We start from the raw sequence: 27887 nt of genomic DNA, 5'->3' as shown, positions 1-27887 counted from the left end.
GTGGTATGCATCTGTGGTAGTAGCAGTATTGTAAATATGGTTTGAGTTCATTATATGTGTCAGTTTCTACAGGAGAACAGCTGCACAATCAAAAAGAGAATTATTGTTTGTTAGGGGTGGTGAAAAAAATCGATTATTGATTAATCGCGAATGTTATGGACGAGTTCGAATCGATTATTAAATTTTCAAAAATCGATTCATTTCACATTATTTTATTTTGTAAAAATTAGATCGCGCGTAGAGCGCGGACCGAGTTCCTCAGGTGCGTGCGGCGGCTAGAGCGAGGGAGCGGTGAAACGGAGGAGAAAGCAGCCAAGAGCAAGCAAGCTGAACCTCTCCACACAGGCGCAAATATGTGCGAGTTTATCCAAGCTGTGGCAGACGAATGGGGGACGGAGACACATGACCTCGTTCTCATCACCGACAGTGTCTCAAATATTAACCTGGCTGCAGGGCTTGGCAACTTTCTACATATCCGATGTTATGCTCACACCCTAAACCTCGCATGCCAACGAGCGCTGAAGCTGCCTGCTGTCGCCCGGCTGCTGGGCGGAGTCAGACGGATCACAGCAGCACCACAGCCAGTCATGTGTTGGAGCAAAAGCTAGCTCTACTCAGTACGCAAACGACTTCAAATTCATTTCTAAAATAAGAAAATGCAATTCATAATATAGGCTGCTAGTAATTGCCTTTTTTCCCCCTTTATTTTATCAGAACTGCCTAAACACAAATTCAAGACCTCCAAAGGAAAAATGTTGTAACATGCCCCCCATTGAAGGCTGACACTTTAACTGATGAAAACTTTGGATTTAATGGCAGTAAATCTTCATCTTCACCGTAAGAGCTTGTGCCTCACTAGGGGGCTGCTAATTACAAAATACAATGAAATAACAAAAACACAAACTCCGCTCCATTCATTCAACCGTCGTCAAGCAACCTCACCAAAAAACGTCTTTACAGGAAACAGTGCTATCAAAATAAAAGCATCACATATCAAAACCAGAAGTTCATTTCCGCTTACAGCAAACAAATATTGGTAGTACAGCTCAATAAAATAAAAGACAGCAATCATGGAAATCGAACATTTAAATTGAATTATGGTTACTTACAAACATTTTCCATGTTTTGTTTTTTATTCTTTTTTTTTTTACATGTGTTAAGTAAGAACAGATAATATTGAAGTCACAGAGAGCTCTTTGAATTGTTGTTCAATAAAAGAGAAGTTAAGTAATTCAGCAGCCAACTGTTTTAATGGTGCAATATCTTTGTGGTGTATTTGGGTTACTGCTGTCAAATGGAAAATCAATAATCGGTCATCGAGAATCGTTAATAATCGAAAATCGGTTTGCAATCAAATCGGGACTTCAATAATCGTAATCGAATCGAATCAGGAAATCGGAGAGATTAACCAGCCCTATTGTTTATGGTAGGGAGTTCACACAAATTCAGATGATGTGATCAGAAATCCAAACAAATGCTATGCACTGTTGTTTCTGACACCATTCTATGAAATCTTTTAAGTGCTGGACCACATTACTGATCCTGACCTCTAAGGTTTGAAGATGTTCTGAGTCATGGCCCATTCACACGACAACATTCTCAAATGAAAATAGAAAACCTCTGTTGTATTTTGGGTCTCGGAGCCCCTGGAAACCTGACTCTTTGGAAACAACTCCCAAGGTGGATTTTTTTGACAATGGTTCCATTGTCTGTGTGCAAATGAAGGAAAATGACACTTTTCTGAGAGGCTGCTTGCGTACATGTGCACCACGGTCACAGTAAATAGTTCTGCACATGTGCAAGAAGAATTAATGAATTACAGTACTTCTCTAGTAAAGTGTTCATCTCCTGCACCATCATCTGGATCACATGTAGAGACATTATATTTCTCATGGCTTTATGTCTGTTTTGCATACATAGATGGCTTTATTATATCAGAACAGCACCCACTAGTGGCTGAGCATGAAAACAAAAAACAGTTTTTAAACGTTGCTGTCCAAACACGCAAACCAAAATATAAAAGGACGATGCATTTTCACTTGAAACGTTGTGCGTAATACACCCTTATTAGGCCATGTTGCTTGTTTGTTATAGAATCTGGGAGACACATGGAGGCCTCTTGGAAGAACAGTGAAACATCTTGAACAAGTCCAATTTCCTTTTAAGACAGCAAACAAGGACACCAGGACCTGGATCACTGAAGACTATCAGACTGTGAGGACAAGATGTTCACTTGCTGCTTCATATAACAGGAGTCACGATGCAGAAAGTTTTAACTTCACCTGTCAGTTGTTCTAATGTTATTGCTGATCAGCATCTATTATGCAGTCATGTAAAATGAGAACAGATTCAACTGAAGTTGTTTATGTGCACACTGAACTAGGAGGTGGATTAATTACCGGCTCGTGTTTTCTGGAAATAAGAGAAATCGTTCTCGATGTGTATCGGCTTTTTAAAATGACCAGCAGGCAATAACAGGAAGCTCTGTTATTAGAAAATGATCAGGTCAGAATAACTTTGAGGACAAACGACTGAAAAAAAAAAAAAAAAAAAAAAAAAAAAATCCACTTTCATTAGTCTCCCAAAGAGAGCTAAATGTGCCTTCATAAGTTCTGCTAATTGCATTTAATCTGTCATTAATACAGAGAGCGCCGGAATTTGCATTAAAGTGTGAAGCCAAGCCTCCCGGGCATGCACACAACACAAGACAATTACGTTTGTTCACGGAGCAGAAAGAGCGAACGTGCTTGCTTTCATCTGCGTGACAGACAGCGTGTCAGAGCTGCGATGACATGAAGGGCAACGGGACTGAACAGGGTAATCAAAAGGAATCTGCAGCTGTAATTAAAATGTCACATGAATGCGCAATCACCGGGAACCTGCGCGCCGCACGACGCGGCCCTGAAATCACCTCTTAAACAGTGTGAAGTCCTGCTAATGTCTGCAGCATCACTCCTCCGAGCAGTCGGTTGTTAGCTTTAGTGGCGGGGAGGCCGTCTAATGAGGACTGCTGACGCATGGAGCAGATCCAGATCTGCCACTCCAGCATCAGCGCCTCATTTCCTCACTGTTTCCTCTAATATTAGTCAGCGCACGCTCAGAAAAGTGTGGGATCGCTACATTGTCAAACATAATGCTGCGGTAAGTGTGTACTCTTCAACATAAATGATTGATTCATAACCCCAGACGGTGTTTTTTCACCCTCACTGACAGGATCTGACAGGTGAAGCTCTCAGGATCATAACTCCCACACAGTTTATTGTTCCTGGATAATTCAAAAAGTGACAGAAAGCAGAGGAATACAGCTTTAAGATCATATAATGATCACGACGGTGGCCTCCCAGGTCTCTGCAGTAGAACCGTTCAGTCTTAGCATGTCACACATTGATAGCATAAGCTTTTTTTAAACCTCTTTATCCAGCTCTGGGTCACTGTGAGCGACTACTGACTTACAGGACATGAAAAATGTGACCGTCAGCACCTGATCATTACGGCCACACCAGCCTTTATCAGACGCTGTCACTCTTCATTCCCGTTCACCTGACGTCTTCAATGCATCCTGTCATAATCACGCCGACTTTGCATCCATCAGCCCTTCCTGTCGTTTCACCCGATAGTCTCACACTTTCCAACAAGCCTCAGTGGCTCTTCTCAGGGTCCAAATGCACAGAAATATTTTGGAGGAGGTCAAGAAGTTCACTGGAGGCTCTGTGCTAAATGACTAATAGGCCGTAAGATAAAGTTGCCTCCTTAATCCCCTGAACCTGCAGGGCAGATCTGTCAGGAGAAAAGTGGTAATGGAGAAAACTGATGAGGATGAGGAGTAAAAATGGATTTCCAGAATGTAGTTTACAGCCAAAGTCTGCTTCCAGTTTCTCTTTCAGAGAAGTGCTTTTTGTTAAAGGACTGCAGCAGCATTTCTCGTTCATATTCCAGATCAAGACTGCAAGACTGCAGATGCGTGTTAGAATATCTGAAACCGTATGGTGCGTTCATATTATCTGAACATTATGGCTGGTTTATTAAGCACATGTGGCTTTAATTATTGATCTTGGCTACAACTATGATAACCATGTCAGTGAGCAGTGTAAATTTGGCTCGCAGAGACTATGATGAGGAATATTTGTTAATGAATGTTTTTCATGGATGAAAACTTAAGTAAACAAAGTAAAACTAGACAAATAATGTGAAAGTCAAAACTCACACTAAAGACCCAGGAGGCCCTAATTGTCCCTTATTTTCATCACAGTCTTGGTCTTCATGTTGGGATTTTTATTTAGTTTTTTTTTAAGTTGTCTTCCAGGAAAAAGGTTCTTGACAAATACTTTTAGTCAAAGTCTTTGAAAATGAAATCACCGCTATCTGTGAGCAAATCTCCTGTCCTGTTTTATTGATGTGAGATTTCAAAAAGCTTTTCATCAAACTATCCATCCATCCATCACTAAGTCCATATGGGGTTGGAGTGATAAAAAAAAGAAGAAGATGAGGAAGAAGAAGAAGAACTAGTAGCTCTGATGTTTCTGTCTTCCATCTTCCATCCTATGCTGCGGTACCCAAAAGTTTCTCAACTATGAAATCAAATCTTTTAAGTTGGGTGAGGCCTGAACTTGGTTTTGAAATACTCAACTGGACAAGCTGAAAACCCATCCTGGACCATAGTCTAGTAAGAAGATATTGGCTGGTCCAGGAATATTGAAAGTCAAGCTGTTCGTTCCTTGTCCAGTTGTTTGGACCAACATTCTAGAGCTCTACCCTCTGATATGGTCTGTTCTCTTCTGGATCCATCATTTAATGACGAATCCAAGACCCAAGACAGGATCCAAAATACCTGAGTCTGAAACTTCAGTCTGAAGCTAAGAGCGTCAGGTAACAAACCTTCATTTACCACATCAGACCTCCATCAGTGCTTCAAAGAGCCACAGGGACAAACTATTTCTTCAGAATATTGTATTTGGCCATCTCTATTGCTTGATTTTACAACAAAAGAAACGGATGCTTTGAGGATTTCACATTTTTATAAAGACACAGAAATGGCTGTGTTCTTATGGAAACCTTCCCAGTTGAATTTGTATCAATCAAAGACGAATCAACAGATTCCAGCAGTGCAGAGCTCAGCTGATAGAGTCTCCGGGATCACAGATCCAATAAAACAACACCCACAATCAGTTTCCCTATCCTTGGTTCATTTATTTAAAATGTCCATGCTGTGAAAGTGTGTTTGGGTGATGGTGTGTATCTCTATGATGGCCACTGCTCTGATTCTCCCTGCTGCTATTATTTATTGATGCGACAAAGCGGTTTCACCAGCCACAAAGTGCTCCTCAACTAGAAGCCTGGTGGTCACGTACGCATGGAGTGACTCCAGGACTGCTTGGAGCTAAATATGTCAGAGGAAGTATAGAACTGAACTGTGAACCTGATGGGAAGCCAGTGAGGAGAACATAAGAGAGGCGTTTCATTAAGAGTCCTGCAGCGGCGATGTGGACCAGTCGCAGTCGATCTAAAGATGTTTTACTGAGACAAATGAAAAGAGCATTCCGATAATCAGACCTTCATGAAATGATGGCATGAATAAGCATTAATACCTCTGGCTGACAAATTCCAGGTCTTGTGTCTTCGGCCTGGATAGAGCTGGTTGGATGGATTTTAAAGCTGGGCTCTCCTCTCCCACTCAGACAAGCAGACGGTTTCTGCATCTGACTTTAGCACTAAAGGGAACCTACTTTTCTTATCAGGCCATCAAAGCTCTGGAATGATCCGCCCCAGCAGCTTAGAGTCACAAAATCCTTGCTTTTCTCTTCATATCTCCAGAACGTCCTTTTTTTATTGCACAGCCCAGGAGTATTACTAAATTTGGTATCTGTTTAACACTATTTCTAAAAGGTGTCATACAAATAAACACACTATTACTGTTTCAGAAGAGGAATTATACTGGATATTATTTTATTCGACTTCACAGGATCTGCAGTGGGTGATGTGTGATGCACTAAAGCCTGGTTATTTTTACATACTCTACATTTATTTAGCAGCGATGCCACAACGATCCCTTGTGTTTTATATTCCCCTTTTATCACTATTTACTGAAGCTTTGCCACCACTGGAGCCCAGCGGCTTCCTCTGCTTTGCTATTTATTTGTTGCAGTCGTTCAAAGGGAATCAGGAAATCTTTGGTCCTGAACTCCACCGTGTGAGTGTGTTTCACAAAAAAATATGATGCTGGTTTTAAACATGGCATGGTTTAAATGGATTACTGACAGTGTTCTGCAACCCTCACCCTGGGCAGTTTTTCTGTTCTGCATATTATGGACAGCTTTCCTTTCCCAACACACTTGATTTAAATGGGGGAAAAAAGGCATCAGAAAGCTCTGCAGAAGCCAGATAATGGTTCAGTTAATGGAATCAGGTGTGAAAAACATGTGAAACACTCAGATTAATCACTTCAGGGTTGGAGATATCGCACCCAGGGGAGTTTAATTTGAGTGTTTTTGCATTAACTCACATTAAAATTGAACTATATCATGAGACAGAGTGATGGAGTGGTTGCACTTATCATTAGAGGATGATTGTGGCCTCTCATCTGCTGCCTGTGCTAAAAAAAAAAAAAGATCGATTCTAAGTAGATGAACCATGGGGGATGTACAAAAACCAGAAGTGACAGAAGATTCCCTCCTCCTGATATACGAGGGAAGTTCTTCAAATCATTGGTCCGTGATCTACAAGGTCCAATAAATGTCTAGTAAAGCCATTATTTTATACTGATGACTTTATGTTGTTTATTCTGGACTCTTATTCATTGTATTCATAACTTTTGCATCTTATTATATGGAGAACATGCAAACATGGAACACAACTAGACTTTCTGTCCATGATGAAAAAGTGGTAAATAATATACCAGGCTATAAGAAAAAAGAGTGAATCTAAGTAAATTTCATTCATTCGTTTGAAAGATTGGCTGGAGAATTAAAAAAAACTGACCAAAATGACAGTGTATGTCAAAGATTTTGCTGAAAAAAGACTTAAAAAAAAAACTCTTCAGGAAGCGTTCACGTTCCTGTTGTCTCATCCTGATCACCACAGCGTATGAGCATTACAGAAAAAAAATGCAAATGGTTTCACGCCGACTCTGCACCTCTGTTTGAGGTGAAAGTGTGCCTTTTTTTTTTTTTGACATTTCAGAAAACTTTCACAGTTTCACTGTGACATTTTGAAAATGATATACGTATGTTTACGCAGAAATGTCGAAGTTGATATAGTTACTACGCCACACCATTGGTTGGCGCTGTTTGTTTTTGTAATGACACCACACACACGTGCGCTGAGAGTAAAATGCTATAAGCATTAAAAATGGGAGTATAAGACCACCAAGTCCAGGAGAATCTGGACTGAGAGTCGTGACACTCTGGAAGCTGCCATTCTGTTAATGTCCATTTATTACAACCGTGGTGTGCAGTGGCAGCATTTCTAAAAAGTTGCATTTCCTGCCATTTTTAGTGAGATGGAGCGTTTTTAAAAAGTTCAGTGACAGAAGATCCCTTCCTCCATCGATTCAATTCGTTCATCCCAGGGTGAACCAACATGGAAAACATGCCGCGGCCTTCTCGCTCACTCACCAGGATGCAGTGGATGTCGTTCCCGTCCAGGTCCGTCGCCGGGGCCTGCAGCAGCCTCCAGTCGCGGCCTTTGTTGTACGTGATGTAGGTCTTCACCTGGTTGTCCTGCCTCTTGTTAGCGATGAGCATGCCTTTGATTCCAGCCACCTGATGATCAACACACACAAACACACACAGCAGGTTGAGTTTCATGTTCCTCATCTAATTCCGCTCGGTTCTCGCATAACAGCTCCCAGGCTCCCACTCTGGGATGAGAAATCCTCCCCAGCGGTCTCATCAGAAGAGGGCGTTTTGTGTATTGAGGCGGCGATCTTCACAATAACAGTTTAACGCAAATGGCTGCTTATCTTCATGGCTGACAGTATTTCTATCTGTAATTATTCTTCTCGCCCGTCCACACAGAGCAGACAGACGCACCGGCTCTGTTTCGCTCTGCAGCTGAACAGCCACAGTCACACTCCCGGCCCTGAACGTCTCCCCGGACGTCCTCCCTCACCTCCACACAGCCGGGAGAAGACAGACTGGCTCCTCTCACGTGCGCTCCCCTCCACCGAAGGAGCACGGCTGTGTAAGTGGCACTAATAGGCAGCGCCTCTGGCGTCGTCATGGCAACTCATACATTCATTCTCTTTGGAATATATGTAAGTAGGAACGCTGACCGCAGCCTGACCTGAAAACACATCTTCTCCTCGACATATCTACATTTCTCCATCACATAACCTGTAATCCATGCAGATTTGTGTTGAATTACACATTTCGCTGCCTGTATGTGTCACAGGTGAGGGAGAGAGACAAAGAGAGAAAAGATAACATTAATATTAAATTAGAGCGTTACAGCTACAAAGAGCTACACGTTCAACTAATGAATTAAGAAATAACATAGTGAAGAGAAAAAAAAAGCATATTTCCACAGTTCATTTTGCAAATATTATGCACTCTTTGCTTTGATTTTGGATTTTTTGGATTTTTCAAATTTATTTCACAGACGGGAGTGTTTTTTTTTTTTTTTTAATCTGAGTATTTTTTTATATATTAAATTTTTCTCTTTTAAACTTTATAACTCTCGATATATTTATGTGGCCCATGCACAGATGGAACTTACAATTTCATTATTTGTGACAATGGCTGTAAAGATAAGATTCTCATTTATTAAAAAAAGATGAACATCACCTTCACTCCATCTTTTTGATATTTTTTTTCCTCCACAGAATAACAGCTGTCAGCGGAGATGAGCAGAATTTACAAACATTACCTTTTTTTTTTTTTTAATCAGATGTCCATCTTGTTTACAGGCAATTATCCAAAGACAAATTACATTTGTTTCAGATTCATTTCTTTAGTGACAGTTCTTACAATGAAGAAGCGACTTGCTGCACTACAGATGATACACGGTTGTTAATTTGGAAACAAATGAAGGTATGAAATAATAACATGTTACTTCAGGTAGATTTAGCTGTAATCTTCAAGAAGCTCTGGAATTCATAGCTTGTGCTCAGAACAATTGTTGAACTTGGATGAGAGGAGTTGTAACTTCCACTCTCCTAATCCTAATCTTACATCAACCTAATAGTAACCAGTCGGACTGAACATGTTTCCAGAGAAAACTGAAGGACTGTCCTCGACTGGGATCATTTTCCGTCACAGATTGAAGCCTCACATTGTGAATTGAATTGTTAAAAAAAAACAACATAAACACACAAACTCATAAATGTGCTGTGACACAGCCCTGCATACATCTGTGCACATACAAAATGAATAAATGCATGTGAAGAAAAATGTGCACACAATCGTTTAAAACTGTATTACACAACTGGATTTTAACTCTCAGCTCGTCCTGGATCATAAACATCGGAGGCATAAAACTCAGGTGTAATTTCCTTACTAAACAAGAAGATTTTTATTGTCAAAAGAGAAAAAAAAGCTGGTATTTATTGAACTGCAGAGCATCATCCATTACATTTTATGACTCATTTGTTGAATCGCGGCTTTGTGGGCTTTAGCAAACGTCATCAGATAGTCGAAAACTGACAACAGCCCTCTTCATGCCGCCAGTCAATCATCCCCGGCTCATTATCACAAAGTGGGGGATGATTTGTGCTTCTGTGAACTTCAGCCAATCGCAGCTCTGATTGTGGAAGCCACCTGCTGGAAAGCTCCTCTCAGACCGAGACGAGCAGCCCCGATGTCTGCACCAGATTAGTTTGCACAACAAAGACTGGTGATTACAGAAATTGCCCTTATCCAATCTGACTGACAATAAAATAATCCTCCTAATTTGGGAGATAATTGTCAGTTTTCTGTGTGGAAACAGAATAATTAATTTTTTGGGGGGTAGCAGCAGAGAGCGGAGGCGCTGCAGGAGGAGACTCGACTTCTTTAATCTTCAGTCTGACTCAAAGTGCAGCAGGAAGATGAGATCCTCTCAAACATTGGCAGCATTTAACCCTTTGTGGCGCACTCAGAAAATGTTGTTTGTGCGAGTCAGCCTTAAAAAAAAAAAAAAATAAAAAAAAATCTTGAAATCATAAAACTGAAAAAATAGCACAACTTGTAGCTGAATAATGTTTTTAAAAAGTTGCCACTAGATCTCTTCTAGTCAACAGGAGTTGAAGGAAATAGTAACAGATATCTAATTTCCTACATTTTACATTAATCTAGTAGAGCAGGGCTCTTTGGTGTAAATAATGTGACACTATAATTGAAGAACAACCTAATTTGAACACTTATTAAATTTACAAATGGTGATTTCTGTTTAGTTTTATACTTTCTGGCTCAGGGGTGTCAAACATAAGGTCCATGGTCCAAAACTGGCTCACAAGAGGCCACAATTCAGGAAACAACCAAGACCAATTATTTTAACATGTTTAACAATATTTTAACAATATTTTGTCAAAGAAAACATAATTGAAATTGGCCTCATGTTGAGATTGTAGTCACGTTAAGTGCTGTTTGCGGAAGAAAATTAAGTGATTTTTCAACAAAGCAAATCTTTGTAAAGTGTGATTTTCAAGGTTACAGTGGCTCTACTCATGTTTTCCCTGATCTAAAAAGAGTTTGATGCTGTTTGAGCTGATTCCATGATATATACAGTACATTCAATATATTGATGTTTATTTTTACTCATTTTCAAAAGTCCCAAAAGTAAAAATGAGCTGCACTTTAATGGCATCAAAAGATGGAAACTTGATTATATAAAAGCATTTAAAACGTTTAAACTGATGAGGCTCCTGCGGTAAAATGGAAGTTTCATGTGTATTCAGTTTAATAACAGAAGCTCTACTAATAAATACTGCTTTAAAGAGGCTCCATCATGGTGTTTAGATGGTGAAGCTTCGAGTTGTGGATTAAACTCCTGATTGTCCTTCTCTGCATTGTGAAGAGGTACTAACTCCTGCTGCATTCCAAACAGGAGCCGTGCACACGCTGGGACTCGTGCACACTCTGCAGGGGGAAGTAATGGCACTGTTAATTACCCCGATGCTGCCACCGCTGCAGACCTATAGCTCTCTTCCTCCTCCTCACTCCCAGACACACCTGCTGATGAGTGAGTGATGGACACCCTACCCCCACCCCCCCGGATGCTAACACATACAGCGAGAAGCGGCTAAGCTAACAGGGTCATTACGAGTCCAGAGGTGCAGAGCAAACAGCCCCATTAAGCCGGCTCTTTATGTTGTGTGTGTGTGTGTGTGTGTGTGTGTGTGTGTGTGTTGGGAAGACGGATGATTGTGAAGCTGTCCGTGGAAGACGGAGTGAAACACCACCTCCCACAAGCAGGCCTGTGCATGCATTCATCCCGCAGCACAACACGGGAGCCGCTTGCATCGATTCATCTGGGATGTTTCGTGTTGGAAATGGCTCCCCGGTCCCTCAGGCGGCGTACCGACCCGCGGGTTCAGATGCTAAAGAGCCAACAACTCCTGATGGTACGGAGCGGCTCTTCGGGGACGCTTCATCCATTCCAGTCAGGTGTGAGTCTGCAGGGCCGAGAGCGGCTCAGCGCAGGCCTCGGGCCCCGTTTACACAACATTATTACTGCATTTTCATTTCAGAAATGTTTCAAAATGGTTCAAATTTTTCTAAATCTCACCCGATGGTGGCTTAATTCGGCCACTCAGTCGCATTAAAAAGAGAGGAAATTGATTTCCGCTTGCAAAAAGGAGGGAGGCAGTTTCACTTTCAATCGCTGCGGTGACTTTTGGCGGCAGCTGTCGGTCAGCGTGGGATCCGAGAGGGGGTCAAACCCCGCTGCCTCCACTTCAATCACAGCAGCTGTAAAAACCGTGAGCCGGCGGAAACGTCAGCGGCAAAGCACCTGTTGGTCCTCTGCTATTGATTAACAGCTTGCTTTATGAACCCCCCCCCCCCGCCCCCCCGGGGACAGGGGACGCTCGCTCTGTGCAGCGGTGCAGAAAAAAAAAAGATGATTGAATTAACGTTGGCGTGATTCTGATTTAGTTTTAGTGTCACGGTTCCGCCTCTGTCTGCTTTTGCCGGTTCTTTTACGAGCCTCCTGTGAGGGCGAACCCTCTGCTGCGTACCTGCGGACGCCCGCTGAGCGCACACCTGCCGAGGTTCTTCATCAGCAGCTTATTTTGGCTCCCTGCCGCGGGAGCGTCGCAGCCCTCCGTGTTGCTGCATGTCAATATCTGTGTGAGCTCGGCTGGTGGAGCCTTTCAGAACGTTTTCTTTACATCATTCCTCTCAGCCAGATACACTGTAATGAAGGCACTAAGTCAAAAATATCGCGGTGCATGCTTAGGAAGTCACACTTGATTTCTATATTTGCCGCTATTTTCCAATATGGCCGCTTTTTCAAGTGAAAATAGAAAAACGTTTGTCGTGTTTTGGGTGACCGATCACATGGCAATGGAGCATGGAGCAAATGGAAAAGTAATTTTTTGAAAATGGCTCCCAAGGATTTGAAACAGTTTGAGATCTATTTGTGCAAACACTGCCTGAAATCTTTGCTCTCAGCTGCAGGGGCAGCAGATACATTAAAATTTGGAATAAAAACCATTAGAATTAGTAAGACGCTTTTCCTTATAATTCCCATTTTTGAGCTCAGGGTTTTCTTATTCAACTATTTTAATGATATGAGCGCTGAATCCTGATGTGTTGCACTGTTAAAACACGAGAGGTTTCGCTTCTTGATAGAAACTACAGGAAAATAAAAAGAGATAAAGTTGAAATGTTCCACTTTATGAGCAGCTTTTCAAATATGTGAGTTTTCAGTGACTCTGAGCACCGTTCTCATGAAAACGGGGCCTCGATTTAATTTTGTTCATGAATTTTCTAATTGTGCGATGCTGAACCGTTTTCTGTCACGGAGGTTTTTCCCCAACTGGTTACACTCAATCTGCTGCAGAGCTGCCAGAAGAAAAATAAATAAAGAAATAAATAATCACATTCATTAATTTCCCTTCTCTTTTTCGTCTGAGTGCAGTTTTACAACCAAATTGTATTAACATGAAAATGTTTTTCATCCCGCTTTACTTGCAGCATGTATTAAATCCACAGAGTCCCTTTATTCATTCCCACAGTTCTAAATGATCATCGATCTGAATGAGAAAACGCTGCCAGATTATTTGAAGCCTTCTCTGTTCTATTAATTTGTTTGGGTTTGCTCTCGATGGCGATATTGAACATGAAAATGTTACAAATGACAGTTTAATTGCCAGCACTGCTGATTATTCAGGACGAGTTCGGAAAGTTCCTCGTCAACACAGAGCTGAACTTTTTGAAACTTTTTGAGAGTGTAAAGCTTCGGGATGAGAAGACAAATGAAACCATGACTAAAGGGTTTTTGCTTGGGTGGATATAGTACGTATTTCAGATACACATAGATTACTGTAGGGTTTACTACAGTTGTTCAAATTGTTTATTTGTAATAAGGAGTAAAATATTCCCCTTGATGAGATAAAATCTGCCATTATACTCGCTCAAATAATATATCTGAATGAATCTTGTCCAAGTCTCAGTTTAAAATAAAAATAACCGAGGTAAACCACCAGTCATCTGAGATTCACGGGGACGGCCATTTTGAATGATGTCATCAATCTCCCATGATTCTCGGTTCAGCTCAATTATCTTGGGGTGTTATGCTGCATATTCATGACTGTGACAATTTTTTTTTTTTTTTAAAAAGTTGCCAAAAAATATTCTCTTCTGCAGTGCCTTGACCTGAAACAATATAACATTTTCAACCATTGCCTTATTATTAATGCAAAATTAAAAATAAAAAAATTAAATCCCTGCAACCAGCTACATTTGGATGAATGGAGCTCGCTTCAAGCTGGCAAAATTTCCTAATTACTAATCCAAAGAAGTGGTGGTTTTCAAGCACTCCTCCTTATGAAGAAGTTTTTTTTTTTTTTTTTTAAGATTTCGGTGGAGAAACTGACAACAGCATAAATTCTACTGTGAGATCTGACAGTTCAGGATCTGACCTGCTTCTCACCCAGAGCTGACTGTCCTTCGAAGTGGGTGAGCTGGATATAGAAGATGATTTGTAGCCACAGTAACAAATCAACATGAGCTAACCAGGTAAAATTGAACCGTAAAACATCGAAATACCTGTTGACTTCTATTAAAACAACAATCACTGCTGCTCACAGTCTCTTTAACTCTGCTTCTCTCACAGTTAAAGAATTGGCTCCGATTCTTTTGGCACTCCACAGTCTGGATTTGGTTCAATAGTTTCCCATTAAAAAGTGATATTTTAGATGTTTTCGGCAGATTGTTCGGCTCGCAGCATCTGGCCGAGCTGCAGAACATTAACGAACGTTAGCATCTGGAGGATGGTTTTGATGGCTTGTTAGCATTAGGAAAGTGAATTCACAGCACCTTCATTTGCTGTTAAATCCACAGCACCTGATAATTACATTCACTTACATTCACACTTTTTCTAATGAGTGTTTGCTCACACTTCTGTGCTATTTATCTAAGCTGATTTCGAAGGGTTTTTTTTCCTTGTCAGTTCTCAAAGGATCATAGAGGAATTTGATTGATACATCAGTTGTTTTTTTTTTTGGTTTAGTTTTTTTGTTTTTTGTTTTTTGTTTTTTTGCTGGTGTTGGATAAAATTAGAGAGAAACATCAAGTTTATTTTGAAAGTGGAACACGTCAGATGGATAAATTGCTGCATATTCAAGAAAGAAAACATGCTGGCTCAATCAAAAACTCACACAATATATTCTCTTCATTGTATTTATAATAGGAACAGGGATGGAGGTGTTAAAGTGGCACCGTCATCAGATTAGTCACCTTCTATGGCCGGAAAAAAACTTAATTCATTGATTCTCAAGAATGTTGACTATTGTGTGAAGCTTCCCAAAGTCATAAAACTTAAAGCTGGAAGTCATTTGAACTGGAAGTGTCTGATCAGGCTGAGTATGTCTATAATTTCACTTTAAAGAATGTCTCTGTTTGTTTTTCATCATTAAAATTAAAACAGTGTGTATTAATTGATAATGCTAACATACAGCCTGACCTATCTAGAAGGCCTATCTGGATCTGCTGCTGCCTACAAAGTAGTAGAAGAAGAATCGTCTCTCTAACGTCGCTACCGATTCGTCTGTGGAAAGCTATGGGTCGTTTGCACTTCACTTCCCTGTTTTCTGTCACTTTGATAGACAGACTAATAACAGCGGATCAGCTCTCCACTCCAAATGACGGACAGCCGTCCAATTTTTCTGTCACTGCTGTTAAGATTTGGCCAACGATGAAAAATCCTTGGCTAACGTGAGTGGTTTTCTTTCGCTGCCCACCTCGTACAGATCCAGCATCTGGTTCCCCGCGATGCCCCTGGTGGTCTTGACATTCTCCATGGCCAAGGTGAAGTAGATCCCTCTGGTGTCGGACAGGTAGAGGTTATAGGTGTCATTCTGGTTCCACTCCTGCACCGCGGCGAATACCTGCTTCTCATCGGTGCTGACAATGTGTAAATCCTATCGGGGAGCAGGAGGGGAGAGATTAAGAGGAGTTATGACTGGAGGCAGAGAGGTGACGGATTAGAACATGCTGACCCTGCGGGGGCCGGTCATGAGATCAATGCTGTGGTGTGAATATAAATGGACGATGACACACTCCAACTCGCTCTTGGGGCACCGCGTTGAAAATGGGGCGATTCAGAAAAGTGGGACTGTGAAAGGACACTTTAAACTGCTCTTTGTTTCACAGACAAAACTTCACTTTTCATCTAATATACATCTGCCAGTCCTTCAGGAGTGTGGAGTGTCTTAATGAACTCCACACTGTGAGATTCAAAAAGTCATAATCATCAAGGAAAAAGATGTTGCAGCTTACCTTGGGCAGGGAGTACTTCGGCAGTTTGATCTGTATGAACGATTCTCGCTTATAGGACACGTAATAGGTGGCGCGTCCTGATGTGGGAACCTGAAACACACACACACACACACACACATACACAGACAACACATCAGCTACCGCTGGGACTTTCATTTTGGGCACCACAATGGTGCAGTTGTTTGTGCTGCATTCTATCAGGCAAACATTTGTAATTCTTTAATATGTTTCGGTGCAGCGGTTCCCCAGAGATTGGTACGCTTGTCTCACATTGAGGAGGCCATAGGTTCAAGACCTGCAACCCTGCAAAGGATGAAGCAGTTTGAAAGTGGATGGACAAAGGCTTCCCAACCTGAGATCACATGTCTGGGGACCTCTGTGTTGTATTTTAATATGGAATAAAGACCAAACAACCATTTGAAATGGAAATATTTTAATTCTTTGTGCTAAGAATCAGCAAAAAGGGTAAATTCACATAGATTTTACTGAACCTGTAATAACTGCCATCGATATTCAAAGTTTGAAATGGAAAACTCGTGCAACTGGTTTTTTTTTGTTGTTGTTGTTTTTTTTAACCATATTTATTGTTGATTTTAGGTTTATTTCACAGTGGGTGTAACTTTTAGTTTGATGGGGTTGTGCTGCTGAACTAACACAGAGGACATGTTTAGCCATGCATAACCTCGCCATTGATGCCTTATCATATCCTCTCCAGTCGGTTAAAGCGGCGGATAAAAGCTCACATCCACCGCGCTCCCTGATGCCAATAGATATCCAGGGTGTATTTCTCTTTCAACTTAGCGATCTCCTGGCTTGCATTCAGAGGATCCTGCTGCACTCAGTGTCAATGCACTCGGCGGTTTCAAAGAGGACTTTGGTAAATATCTCGTAGGGCAATCAATAGTCTCATTATTCTTTGTCAGGAGGAATCTTTCAGTTGGCTAACCGAGCTTCTTCTGACGCTCACAGGGAGGTGGAGGGGGTTTGTCTTTAATGGTGCAGACCCTTTGTAAACACTCCAAGCTGTTAGCTGTTAGCTTATGCAGTGAGAAAACACAGGGCTGGAAGGTGGAGAGGAATTGTCATTAGCCTCGAGGCCACAAAAGACAAACACTCTTCCACAGAAAGGAGCAGAGCGAAGCTTGGCTGCAGCTTCGGAGCCCCTCTCCGCTCTCCATCGATAGAGACATGAGATTCATTATAGTGAAATCTTCTGATCCAGACTCACAGCACTCAGCTGAAGAGGAGAGACGGTATCAGCCTTAATGCTGTATGACAGATTTCACCAATCTTATAAGAGAGAAAACAAGCTGGAAGAGGAAATATAGCAGCATCGCAATGAACGCCGCAGAAACAGTCCCACGTGCAATCGAGTAAAGGAGCAGGAGATCGATGGTAACCAGAGGCGGTTTGAACTTTAAGAGGAATTGGTATGATTGATTTTCCCCCCCTCCCTCTCCCCACCTTCTCCTGCAGGTTCCCCCGTCTGTTACGCACACGTGTTGAAATGTGGAGGAGCTGGAATTGAAGGGGAGGTTCAGAACCACCGCCTCTCAGACTTCAGAGAGGTCAAACAGGACCGAAGGCTCTTTCAACAACAGCTTCATTTCTGCTGCCAGTGAAGCTTCTGCGGGAAGACCCCGCCTGCAGGTGGCTCAGCTGAGCACATTTATGAGCTATCTGATCTCTACTGAAATATTTAGCGAGGACAAACCATGGCAAGAATCATTTGACAAGTGCTTAGAATCAAAGTCATCATCAAAGGTAAAGCTGTGTAAGCCACAGCAGTTAAAATTTGTTCAATTTTTCTCACAACCCTGAATGACACGGGCATCCAAGACGGACAGATGGGTGTTCAATTACATACTTCAGACATGTGCAGACTGTACGTCATCTTTCACTAACTTGGAGGCAATGCCAGTTCGCCGGCGGTTAAGCTAAGAGCTGACTGATGACTGTGGCTAAACCTGGTTACTGATGGTGACTGACCCCAGTCTCACCTCATGACCCGGCAGTGGAGGCCGTCTGTTTTCCCCTTTGCAGTTAGTCAGCTGCAGCAGGAATGACTCAGTGAAGGGGTCAATGGAAGGGATGACTCGTGAGTCACCGGTCAGAAAAGTGACTCACAGGTTTAGAATGATTCGTTCATACTCAGACATGACTAGGGCAGGATGCAATCTGAACTTTCAGGATGGTGGAAAAAGAGATTAAAATGCTGTGCATCCCAGACAGAGCGAGAAAGGTGGTCACCTTATATCTGATATACATACAAATGGAAGTCTATGTATGCAGATGATGGTACATGGTCAGATAGACAATTATTTTGAAAGAATGCTGATATAATCCTGAAGGCTGAATAAATCCTGCATAGATATTAAAAATCTACAGGCACACAACAATAGTGCACACATGTATTACTCCAGCATTTCAGAAAGCTGTTTTTCCTCTTCACCTGGAGATGAAGGCAGAACTATTTCAAAAAGAAAGCTAGTTTTGAGAAGCACTGCTTTGAGAGATCTGCAACACTGTGGCATTAAAAATTCAAACACAATACCCATCCATCACATATTCGGGAATTTAAGTCATTAGTCACCATTTCACCTAAAGTTTTTGGGACGGTATAAAGAAGCCAGAGTTCAAGAAAATGGATAAATTGGGGAGGACATACAAAGTTCACAAAAAGCCCCTCAAACTTGATTTTGACCTGGGTTTCATCTTTCTGAAAGGTGAAAGCTAAACTAAACTGACCATACTTCCTTAGTCCCTTTAGAGAAGTTCTTCTTTCCACAGTCACCCATCCTGTTTCTACGATGTGGTTGGCAGCCATATTGGGGCACTCCAGGAAGCTGATGGAGAGGTCAATGGTCTTGGTCATAGACCCACAGTGTTGAAGTGCCTGCTGTGGGATTAAATCTTGTGAAATTCCAATCACAAATCCACTTTGGTAACCTCGAGGCCACTACTGAACCCTCTTGCAAACCCCAACACATTATTAAGAAGATTTACTTGTTTGCTGCTCAGCAAACTTTATTTGAAGATGTTTTTCCAAAAGGTCCCGTGAGTGAAGTTCAAGGTATGAAAATGATCCATTCCATGACATTATTCTAAAAGTTGGTTTTCAATCTGTTGGAGGTGTTGTAAGAGGTTTTATTTTTGCATGCAGTGCCCTCACAGGGACCTTCACCAGAAGATCCACTTCAAACGCTCGTTCACAGCAGCTGAAAACACCTTTCACAGACATCAGGCACCTGCAGCCGTTTGTGGAGGTGCATTTGAATGAAATTGGTGTTGTTGTAGACTCGGCATGTAATTATCCGGACTTTTTCTGTTGACTTTTAAATGCATGAAACCTCATTTGCACAATGTCAAAGTAAATAATATTCACACTGTGGAGGAAATTAAAATACAAGCCATAAATTACATCTGTGTTGCTTGGGATTCAGGACATTAACATTTCAGATTTTTCTGTCGCACAAATCATGATTAATCTGACACACCAGGCAGTGGCCAGCATGAATATTAAAGTCTGTCTGCCTTCACACAGAAACAAAGCAGAAATGTTCAGCTGGGGTCAAAGTAAGAAGATATTTACATATTTTCCCTCTGCCAAGTCACGTCTATACTTAAATGTAGTTTAAGAAATGGAAAAAAAAAAAAAACTTGAACTCAGAGCTTCTAAAAATAGATTTGTATGGAAAAATTCTGGATAAGACCCTTTCTTGAACCCAAAGCGTGGGGAAGGAGGCCCACCACACTCAGGTGTTACATCACTAGGAAGACCTACAAGTGTAAAAAGGGCATCTACAGTACATTGTGCTCAACTGAAGTCTACAAGATGCCAAACTGAAAACCATAACACTGGAATGTTTGTGAAGTTACTTGAGGATTTAAACTAAAAAGAGGTTAAGAAATGGATGACTGGTTTACCATGTACACACATTTTGCCTCTGAGGAAGGTTGTTGACTCTTGAAAAAAGAATGAATGTACAAAGCTAAGACTTAGACGTTTCAAGTAAAAACACATCCTTTTTGTGTTTTCGTTTCACAAAAGTTTTGTAATAATGTAGTTTGCCTGCCAGGGCATGAGCTGGTCTTCAACAGCTCATGATTGTTCATCTACTGAGCATGTACAAAAGAACTATTTACTACAGTCCTGGTGCACATGTGCAGTATCAACGTTAGTAGTCTGTGGCTGCAAAGTAGCAGCCATAGACTCAGCCGCTGTGCGCCTGGTACATCCTTCCACGGCGCACTATGCTTGTGCAGATTTGTGTGTATCAAAATGTTATTTTAACGGATTGAAAAGAAAACACGTCTTTTAAAATGTTTCGTAACCATTCGGATTTACTTCACGTGCTAATACGCCATCCCCTGGACCACTGGAAGGAGTATTTTGTCCACCTTCGTCAGTCCGGCTCTGTCTCCTTTTCACCTCCCACAGTTGAGCTAAGCTAACTACGATGCTAACAGCTGGGATCCAGCCACTGGACGCACAGACACAAAAAAGGTATTTATGAGCTTATCTCACTTTGTAAATGATAGGGATAGGGCGTGGGTCCAAAATCTTCGAAGTATTCTTTTAATGGAGTTGAAGCATTTTTGAAAAGTTCCATCTTGGTAGCTGTTTTCAAAAAGTTAGCTCCAGTTGGCTCCAAGTACTGTTGTTGTGTAAATGGAGGCCCAAAACAAGTTTTCAATTTTCACTTGAAATGTTTTGTAAACTGGGCCTGAGTTTCTCGGCATAGACAGCCTCAGGGCCCCTGGGATCCCTGGAAACCATCCCAAGAGGGTCAACGAGCCCAGGATGGGGGCAATTGCTCTAGGGAGTCTGAAGACGTCAGATATTGTGAGAGAAGAGATCTGAAAGTCTTTAGGTATCAAGTGGACTTTGTGCTGTCTCCCATTTATCCTGTTTGCCTGCTTGTTCAGCCAAATCTTCTTGAAGTTGGCTTTAACGTGTGAGTTTGTGACGTCTGTTTGCCCTGAAAGTAGCTTAGTGCAGCTTAGCTTAATTAAGATGCAACAATGCAAGTCGTCAAAATTAACATAATAGCTGATAAATTCCACATCCACTTTTCTTCGAAAATGCATAAACGACTTATGGAGGCTCTCCAATATAAGACGCGTTTACACAGCTCCTATTTGCATAATCCCTCTCAAACGGAGCAAGAAGAGGGGGCTGAGCGTGCAGAGGCCCACCTGGATGAATATGTAGTCATCTTGGACCACCAGAGAGCTGATGTCGATGTATCCGGGGAACGGGTAGTTCCTGTTTGCTTCTGAGCAGGTCTGAGCTCTGCAGGTGACATACTGAACATCTGAAAGACAAGCAGGAAACATGACAGGGATTTAAACCATCACACCCCCCACCCCAACGTCCTTCCTCATAAGTGGTGAAATGAAGACGTCGTCATACGGAAAGCTTTTCTCAGATGAAAAGATACTTTTATGTGTGACTGGAGCAGAACGGGGTTGTACTCCGCCCACGTCAACAGCTTTGACATTTTCTCCGGTTAATTTGCTTTTCTTTGTAGCGTCCAGGTAGCTACAAACAAGCACACTCGCCCGTCAATCACGTCGCGGTAATATGAGAAGAAAAAGCAACGTCTGCGTGTCAGAGTGACGCTACTCTGAAATAAGAGGCTGATATGAACACCGTGTCACCTATAGGAGACCTTGGAGGTGCTGCCATTCAGAGTTATGGAGTTGACATTCAGCCAGAGAAGGGGCAGTGAACAAAGGCCACATTCATCAAGAGTCTTATGCCGGCTTATTGGTGGTCGGGCGAGTCGATGCTATTTCCCAATGGAGGCTTTCCTATACTTATTTCTCCCTTATAGGAAGAGTTTTATTGCTCCTGTTAGTGTGATGAAGACACGTACTTCCATCCTGAGTGTGAGCCTCCATGTGCACCAGATCCAGGTCCTTGTCCAGACCCGCCACAGACCTGGAAGTGAAGAAGGGAACGCACAAATTCATCTCATACCTCAAATTTATATACCACTTAAATTAAGAGAAATTCATTTTGCTTTTTCTAATTCTCGATTTTTAATACAGGAATAGACGGACTGGAAACCTGTCCAGGTGAATCCTGCCCTCGCATGTAGCTGGCTGTGACTGGGTTCAGCATCTTGTGACCCTGAACAGGACATAAGCAATATCGACAATGGATGGATGGGAACTGTTGGTGCTGTTTATTATTAATTCAAACAAATTTCTTCTTATTATTTTTTTTATTAATATTAATATTATTGTGAGCAAAATAAAACCCCTGAGAAAGTGAGGATAAAGCCAATGCCAGCAAACAAAGGGCGAGAGCAAGGTACACTGTGAACAGATTGTAGGTATTCATACCAATGGACAATAAAGACTGAAAAGTCAAGCATGCAATTCTTGATTTCTAAAGGAAATCAAACTACAGTGGTGGAAATAACAAAAAAAACAAACAAAAAAAAAATCCTCACACATGCTCATATAGAACATACCAATTACACTCAATAAAAGCTTGCTGCGTGGGTACAATATTAACTCATCCATCTTCGATACAGCTTCATCCTGTTCAGGGTCATAGGGTGCTCGAGCCAACCTACCAGAGTACGCCCTGGACAGGTCACCACTCCCCCACAATGCTAACCATTTCAGCAAAATCCCACATATGCATGATTCTCTGTTTTCCTCTCCTGTTTCAATATTTTCCAACAGTCTACCAAGGGCCATGAAGTGGTGACATCCAGATCCCAGCTGACCACGAACAGGTCCACCCAGCACAACACACATTCACACCACTTCATCACCACCTACACTTAGCCGCCATTTATTCTCTTAATTATTTTCCTACTTGATATTTATCCCTCCCTCCCAGTGGATGGAACCACCAGTAGAACCACCCGTTCCATCCACCCGCATAGAAGTCAATGAAAATGTGGACAGAGATTTGAAAAAAAAAATATGACCCCAATGATTTGATGTGACTTTGCTGTGACTATCTGCTGTATCTTTATAATCAATGTTAAAATATACTTGTGTGGACGTGAAGCAAGCAGAAGCTGAACAAAACCCACCCAGCATATTCTATTTCTATTCTGGTGAGTTTCTTTCATTCCATGAGGACAATACAGTTTCCAACATCAATGCAGATTCGTACCTGTAGCGTTCTGTCAAAATTGAACAATACAAAGCGTTTGGCATTCCGACTCTAAGCGCATCCCTGATTGTAATCTGGCTTTCTTGTTTCTTTCTCTGCAGGTGGATTAGACTGGACGAGCACAGCTCTCCCATTGTGACGGTATTTCATATCCCCTGGAGGCTGATGAAGGCATTGTCTAAATACAGCCAACTGGAGTCCTGCCTAGCCATTGCTATGGACAAATCCAGTGCTCGGATGCCCTTGAAGGGGAAGGAGAGGGGTTGAAGTCAGAAGGGTGTAGCCAACGATGGATGCTGACCATTATTTGGGATTAAACCACAATGGCATGGAAGAAGCTCCAGATTTATGCAAGTGAGGGTTGATCCAGCCAAAGGCAAAGACCAGGCACAGTCCGGTCACCTCAGAAAGGGGGGTGGGGCGTGGGGGTGGGTGGGAGGGGAGCGGCGAGCTGGAACAGATCCAGCCTTTGTGATGAGTGTGCAATTTCAGACATAGTATGCAGACTGCAGGGGGAGTGAGCTGCAGATGTGATGGAATGAGAAGCGACAGCAGAGTCCCGGATCCATTATTAGTCACAGCTCCCATATCTGCATGTATGTATCTGCATGAATCCAACACCCTCCTCTCTCATTTTCTCCCTCTGCTGCCACCGCTGATGTAAAAATAATAATTTGGTATTTATGTGCAATGTGAGCAGGGCGAGGGATGAAGTGCCGGCTGAATGCAAAGAGCCTTCTGAAGGAGGAGATTAATCTCTGCTTTGATTGTTATCACGCAGTGGAAAATGTGCAGGATTTCAAGCTGTAGCATCACCAGTCACTCTCTCTCTCTCTCTCACACACACACACACACACACACACACACACACACACACAGACGCGTACACTCACACCTTGTTCCAGGCCATCAATATCACTTGCTCAGTCGCTCTGTACACCAACGACACTTTCTGCATTCCTGAGCAAACAAAAGTTTGCAGGAGGAAAGGGAAGAGAAAAAAAAAAAAGAAAGAAAGAAAGGAAAGGAAAGGAGTGCGGGGACAGGATGACTCACCAGTAAAATCGGTTCGGCGTGACATGTTCGTGGATGAGCTGCCATTTCCTCCCAAAGTCCACCGAGCTGTACAGCTGCACATATCAGAGAAGGGAGGAGAGAAACACGGCGTGTTAGCAAGACGAATGTATGTCTCCATGTTCTTGCAGGCACTAATCAGACCGACTGATTTAAAAGTTGGAACGCGCTGGTTAATTTCAGGGTGGAGGTTAGCCCGGGGCGAGATGGGCCGATGTGGCGCTGAGATGCTATCATCATTAGTGTCTGGCTGTTGGGGCTAACATATTATCGCAGATAGAGGAATCTCTAAGCCCCACTCCTGCTTCAAATGAAAGCCATAGATTCAAAGAAAGCCCTTTATGGGAATAATACATTAAATCTGAAAGAAAGAAGACAATAACAAGGCCACTTTAAGCTTGAATGGCAAAGGATTTGATTGGTGTAGTGGATTATGGATTGTATGATGGTGTAGTGGGTCACATGTTTGTCTCAAAGAAAGGAAATTTGTATGATTGGAACCTCTTGCAGGCCAGTTTTGACAGACAGGTCTTAGGTTTGACGACCCTGCCCTATGATGAACACAGGTTGTTGAAAGAATGGATGTATTTCTATGAAGAGCGGAAAGTAATTTCCTGATTTTTCTTTATGTGTTCATGCAGTCTGGATCTAAACCTGCGCTTGGCCCACAGTCAGCTGGAACAGTATTGTTTCCAGCTCCTGTGACCTTAACTCGGATAATGCAGGTCCAGAAGATGGATGAATCACTAGATCTGAGCCTGCTGTTGTATTTAAAACAAATTTTGGATCCAGAATAACTGATTCTGCAAAATGAACCTCTGCAAAAGCGAGGAATGATGTATAGCTCAGTCAACTTGTAGGTGTGCAGCATGGAGCCAGTGGCCCAATTTTAATGTACTAATTACATTTTCTGTTGCGCGGGCAAACAATTAATAACCCTGGTGCATTCCAGCGCGCAGTACTGTACTGATTGATGTTGCACAAGCGACTCTCTTTGTTCTCGCTGTGTCTGCCTTTGCATTGTTATTTCCTTGGCGGCCCCGCTATGCTAATGCTCCTACTTGTTGCCTTTTATCACAGCAAATCTGACACTTACTCTGATAAAAGGATGCACATTTGTCACCAGCTGCAGATTTATTTGTCAGCATGGCGAGGGAAACTCTATCAATGTCAGCAGGTGGCTTTCCTTTTTTTTTTTTTTTTAACCTCTAACGTTAGTGTACACATAGCCGATCAGCAACAGAGCTCCAACACAGATCAGCCTCTAATTTAAAGTTGGCACGGTTCTTTGACATTGCATACGGGTGTCAAACCCCATCATAGATTTAGTCCATCATTTGGTCTGCTGTTGAATTCCATGTGTCTGCACTGCCTGACATTGATGAGCAAAGACAGGAGACCCGAGCATCCGTCTTCGAGCCCCATGTGTGGTTTCAGGCTTGGACTTAGCATTAGCTGGGAGCTAACGTTTGTCTAAATCTTTATGAAGTTGCACGGAGTGTAATATCCCATACCCACAGGCATCCACTCAACACAAAATGTGATTTCTGACTTTCCTAACCTCGGTAAGGAAAGATTCCCCGCTGGAGCCTTCGGGCGGGTGCAACATGGCAACAGGCAGGGTCCCTCATCACTCTGGACAGTGACATATGATGCCGGCGGGCAGGCTCAGCCTCTCCACTCTCCATTCATCAGCTCAATGACATCTTAAATTTTAAAGCTTCGCAGCTGTCACAAAGTAAGCTTCATAGTTTCCCTCTCACTTCAATAAATCACCGGTGCGGCCGGCAGACTGCCAGAGAGCCGGCCACGGGACCGGCGCTCAAACCGTGATGGAGGAACGGCAAAGGGTGTGTTGGTTTAACTGTTGTGTTTGGAGAATATTCAGAGGGCTTTAAGAGTAATTCAGGAAAGTCAGCTGCAGGTGCAGTGAAATGTACCTTCAGTTGTCTGAGGGATACTGAGACCAGTGGAACAATGGGAAAAAGAAGTGTTAATTCACAATCTTTGTTCTTAAAAGAAACTCTACAAGCGCATTTTGATGAATTACACCCAATTATGGCCGCACGGTGGCGCGGTGGTTAGCGCTCTTGCCTCACAGCAAGAAGGTCCTGGGTTCAAATACCGGCCGGGGCTCGGGGCCTTTCTGTGTGGAGTTTGCATGTTCTCCCCGTGTGTGCGTGGGTTCCCTCCGGGTACTCCGGCTTCCTCCCACGGTCCAAAAACATGCATGGTAGGTTAATTGATCACCCTAAATTGCCCCTAGGTATGAATGTGTGAGTGAATGGTTGTTTGTCTATATATGTCAGACTGGCGAACTGTCCAGGGTGTACCCCGCCTTCGCCCACAACAGCTGGGATCGGCTCCAGCCACCCGCGACCCCGAAAGGGAAAAAGCGGCAGAAAATGAATGAACACCCAACTATGCGGAATTATGCTTCATCTTTGTATAAAACTAAAAGGCCATGCGGAGAAAGAAGTGTGCAAATTAAGCAGCACATGAAGTCCAATAAAATGCATTCAAGCATCAAAAATCAGGCAAATCTCCCTCTATTGCCCTGCATATGCCTTATTTCACACCATAAGCAATTTTCAGGCAAATGCTTCACATTGAAAGATGCTGGGATTATTGTCTGTTGGAAGTCACAGGCAGCTCACTGCAGAGGGGTCAGGAAAGGACATCACACATCATCCACACTCATCCTGAACACAGGAGCACCGCAGGGATGTGTACTCAGCCCACTGTTCACCCATCCACAGCAAGAACACCACAGCCACCACATTTGATGGTGACTTCACCATCACAGGACTGAAATCAAACAGACCAGGGAAACGAAGTGACGGACTGTTGGTCCACTGCGCATACATGGCCAAGAGGTCACAAGGGTCAAAGGCTTCAACTTCCTTGGCGTCAGCATTTTAGCTGACTTCTGGTGTGAATGTCCCCCATTCGGTGAGTAACAAACCTGTCTCCATCATCACCATCTGAGTCTATTCATCACTTCTATCAGTCAGCAGCGGACCGTCCTGCTAAAGTCAAGTGCTTCACAATGTCCTTCTCCTGCAGGCAGTGTTGAGGATGGCTGAGCACCTTCGCTTCGAGACCATCGGTCAAGACCTCTAATCCCTGCTTCAGTCTGGAAGCAGATACAGACTGTGTAAACTGTGGTTTCCAGCTGTTTGGGCTTCAGAACCACGTCGCTATAAAATGATCAACTGATTTGTAAACCGCTTTAAAATATCAAAAATGAGACCAGCATACAGCTCCGAACCAAAGTAAGGATAAAAACTATGAGAGTTTATGTCTCTAAATTTATTTATTTATTTTTTTTAAACCCTCTCTTCCCTTAACAACAGTTACTCTAAAAATGCTTTTTCTGTGAAAGTATTTAACACAGATGGTTGGATAATTGATAACTGGGAAAAAAAGGAGGGGGCTGAAAAGGTCAATCTGCAGTGTGAGTAAATGTCCTCATCTCAGGAATAATTCATCATAACTGACATACAAACACTTTCAAACACTGTTTACACATCAAGTGATTCCACCTCTCCCACCACCTCTCACATTTAAAAAAAGAAGAAAAAAAACCTTGGCCGTCTTTAGTTTGATTCACATTTAAGGTCTCAAAGAATTCATTCAAGTTTTATCACATATTTCAAATAAGCCATTTCAAGTTTGCAAACAGGCAACGGAAGAAGAGTTTGTTTTATTACTATTAGTTTAGGTGTGCCAAGAAGTTGGACTTATTTATT

General features: G+C 42.4%; 1 protein-coding gene across 1 annotated transcript in view; it reads right to left on the bottom strand.

Moving 5' to 3' along the window:
* sorcs3a (sortilin related VPS10 domain containing receptor 3a) overlaps window positions 1–27887 on the bottom strand; it is a 265372-nt gene that overhangs the window by 47944 nt on the left and 189541 nt on the right. The window contains exons 5-10 of the mRNA XM_030093398.1: window positions 24118–24191; window positions 21800–21864; window positions 21117–21235; window positions 15918–16007; window positions 15380–15559; window positions 7611–7757 (exon numbers count right to left, since the gene is read on the bottom strand). Of these exons, the coding sequence (XP_029949258.1) occupies window positions 7611–7757; window positions 15380–15559; window positions 15918–16007; window positions 21117–21235; window positions 21800–21864; window positions 24118–24191 (675 nt within the window). The remainder of the gene's footprint in view (window positions 1–7610; window positions 7758–15379; window positions 15560–15917; window positions 16008–21116; window positions 21236–21799; window positions 21865–24117; window positions 24192–27887) is intronic.

This window comes from Salarias fasciatus, chromosome 6 (genome assembly GCF_902148845.1).
Source record: "Salarias fasciatus chromosome 6, fSalaFa1.1, whole genome shotgun sequence".
Lineage (NCBI taxonomy): Eukaryota > Metazoa > Chordata > Actinopteri > Blenniiformes > Blenniidae > Salarias > Salarias fasciatus.
Note: the sequence above shows the minus strand (reverse complement) of the source record. Positions and strands in the feature narration are given on the sequence as shown.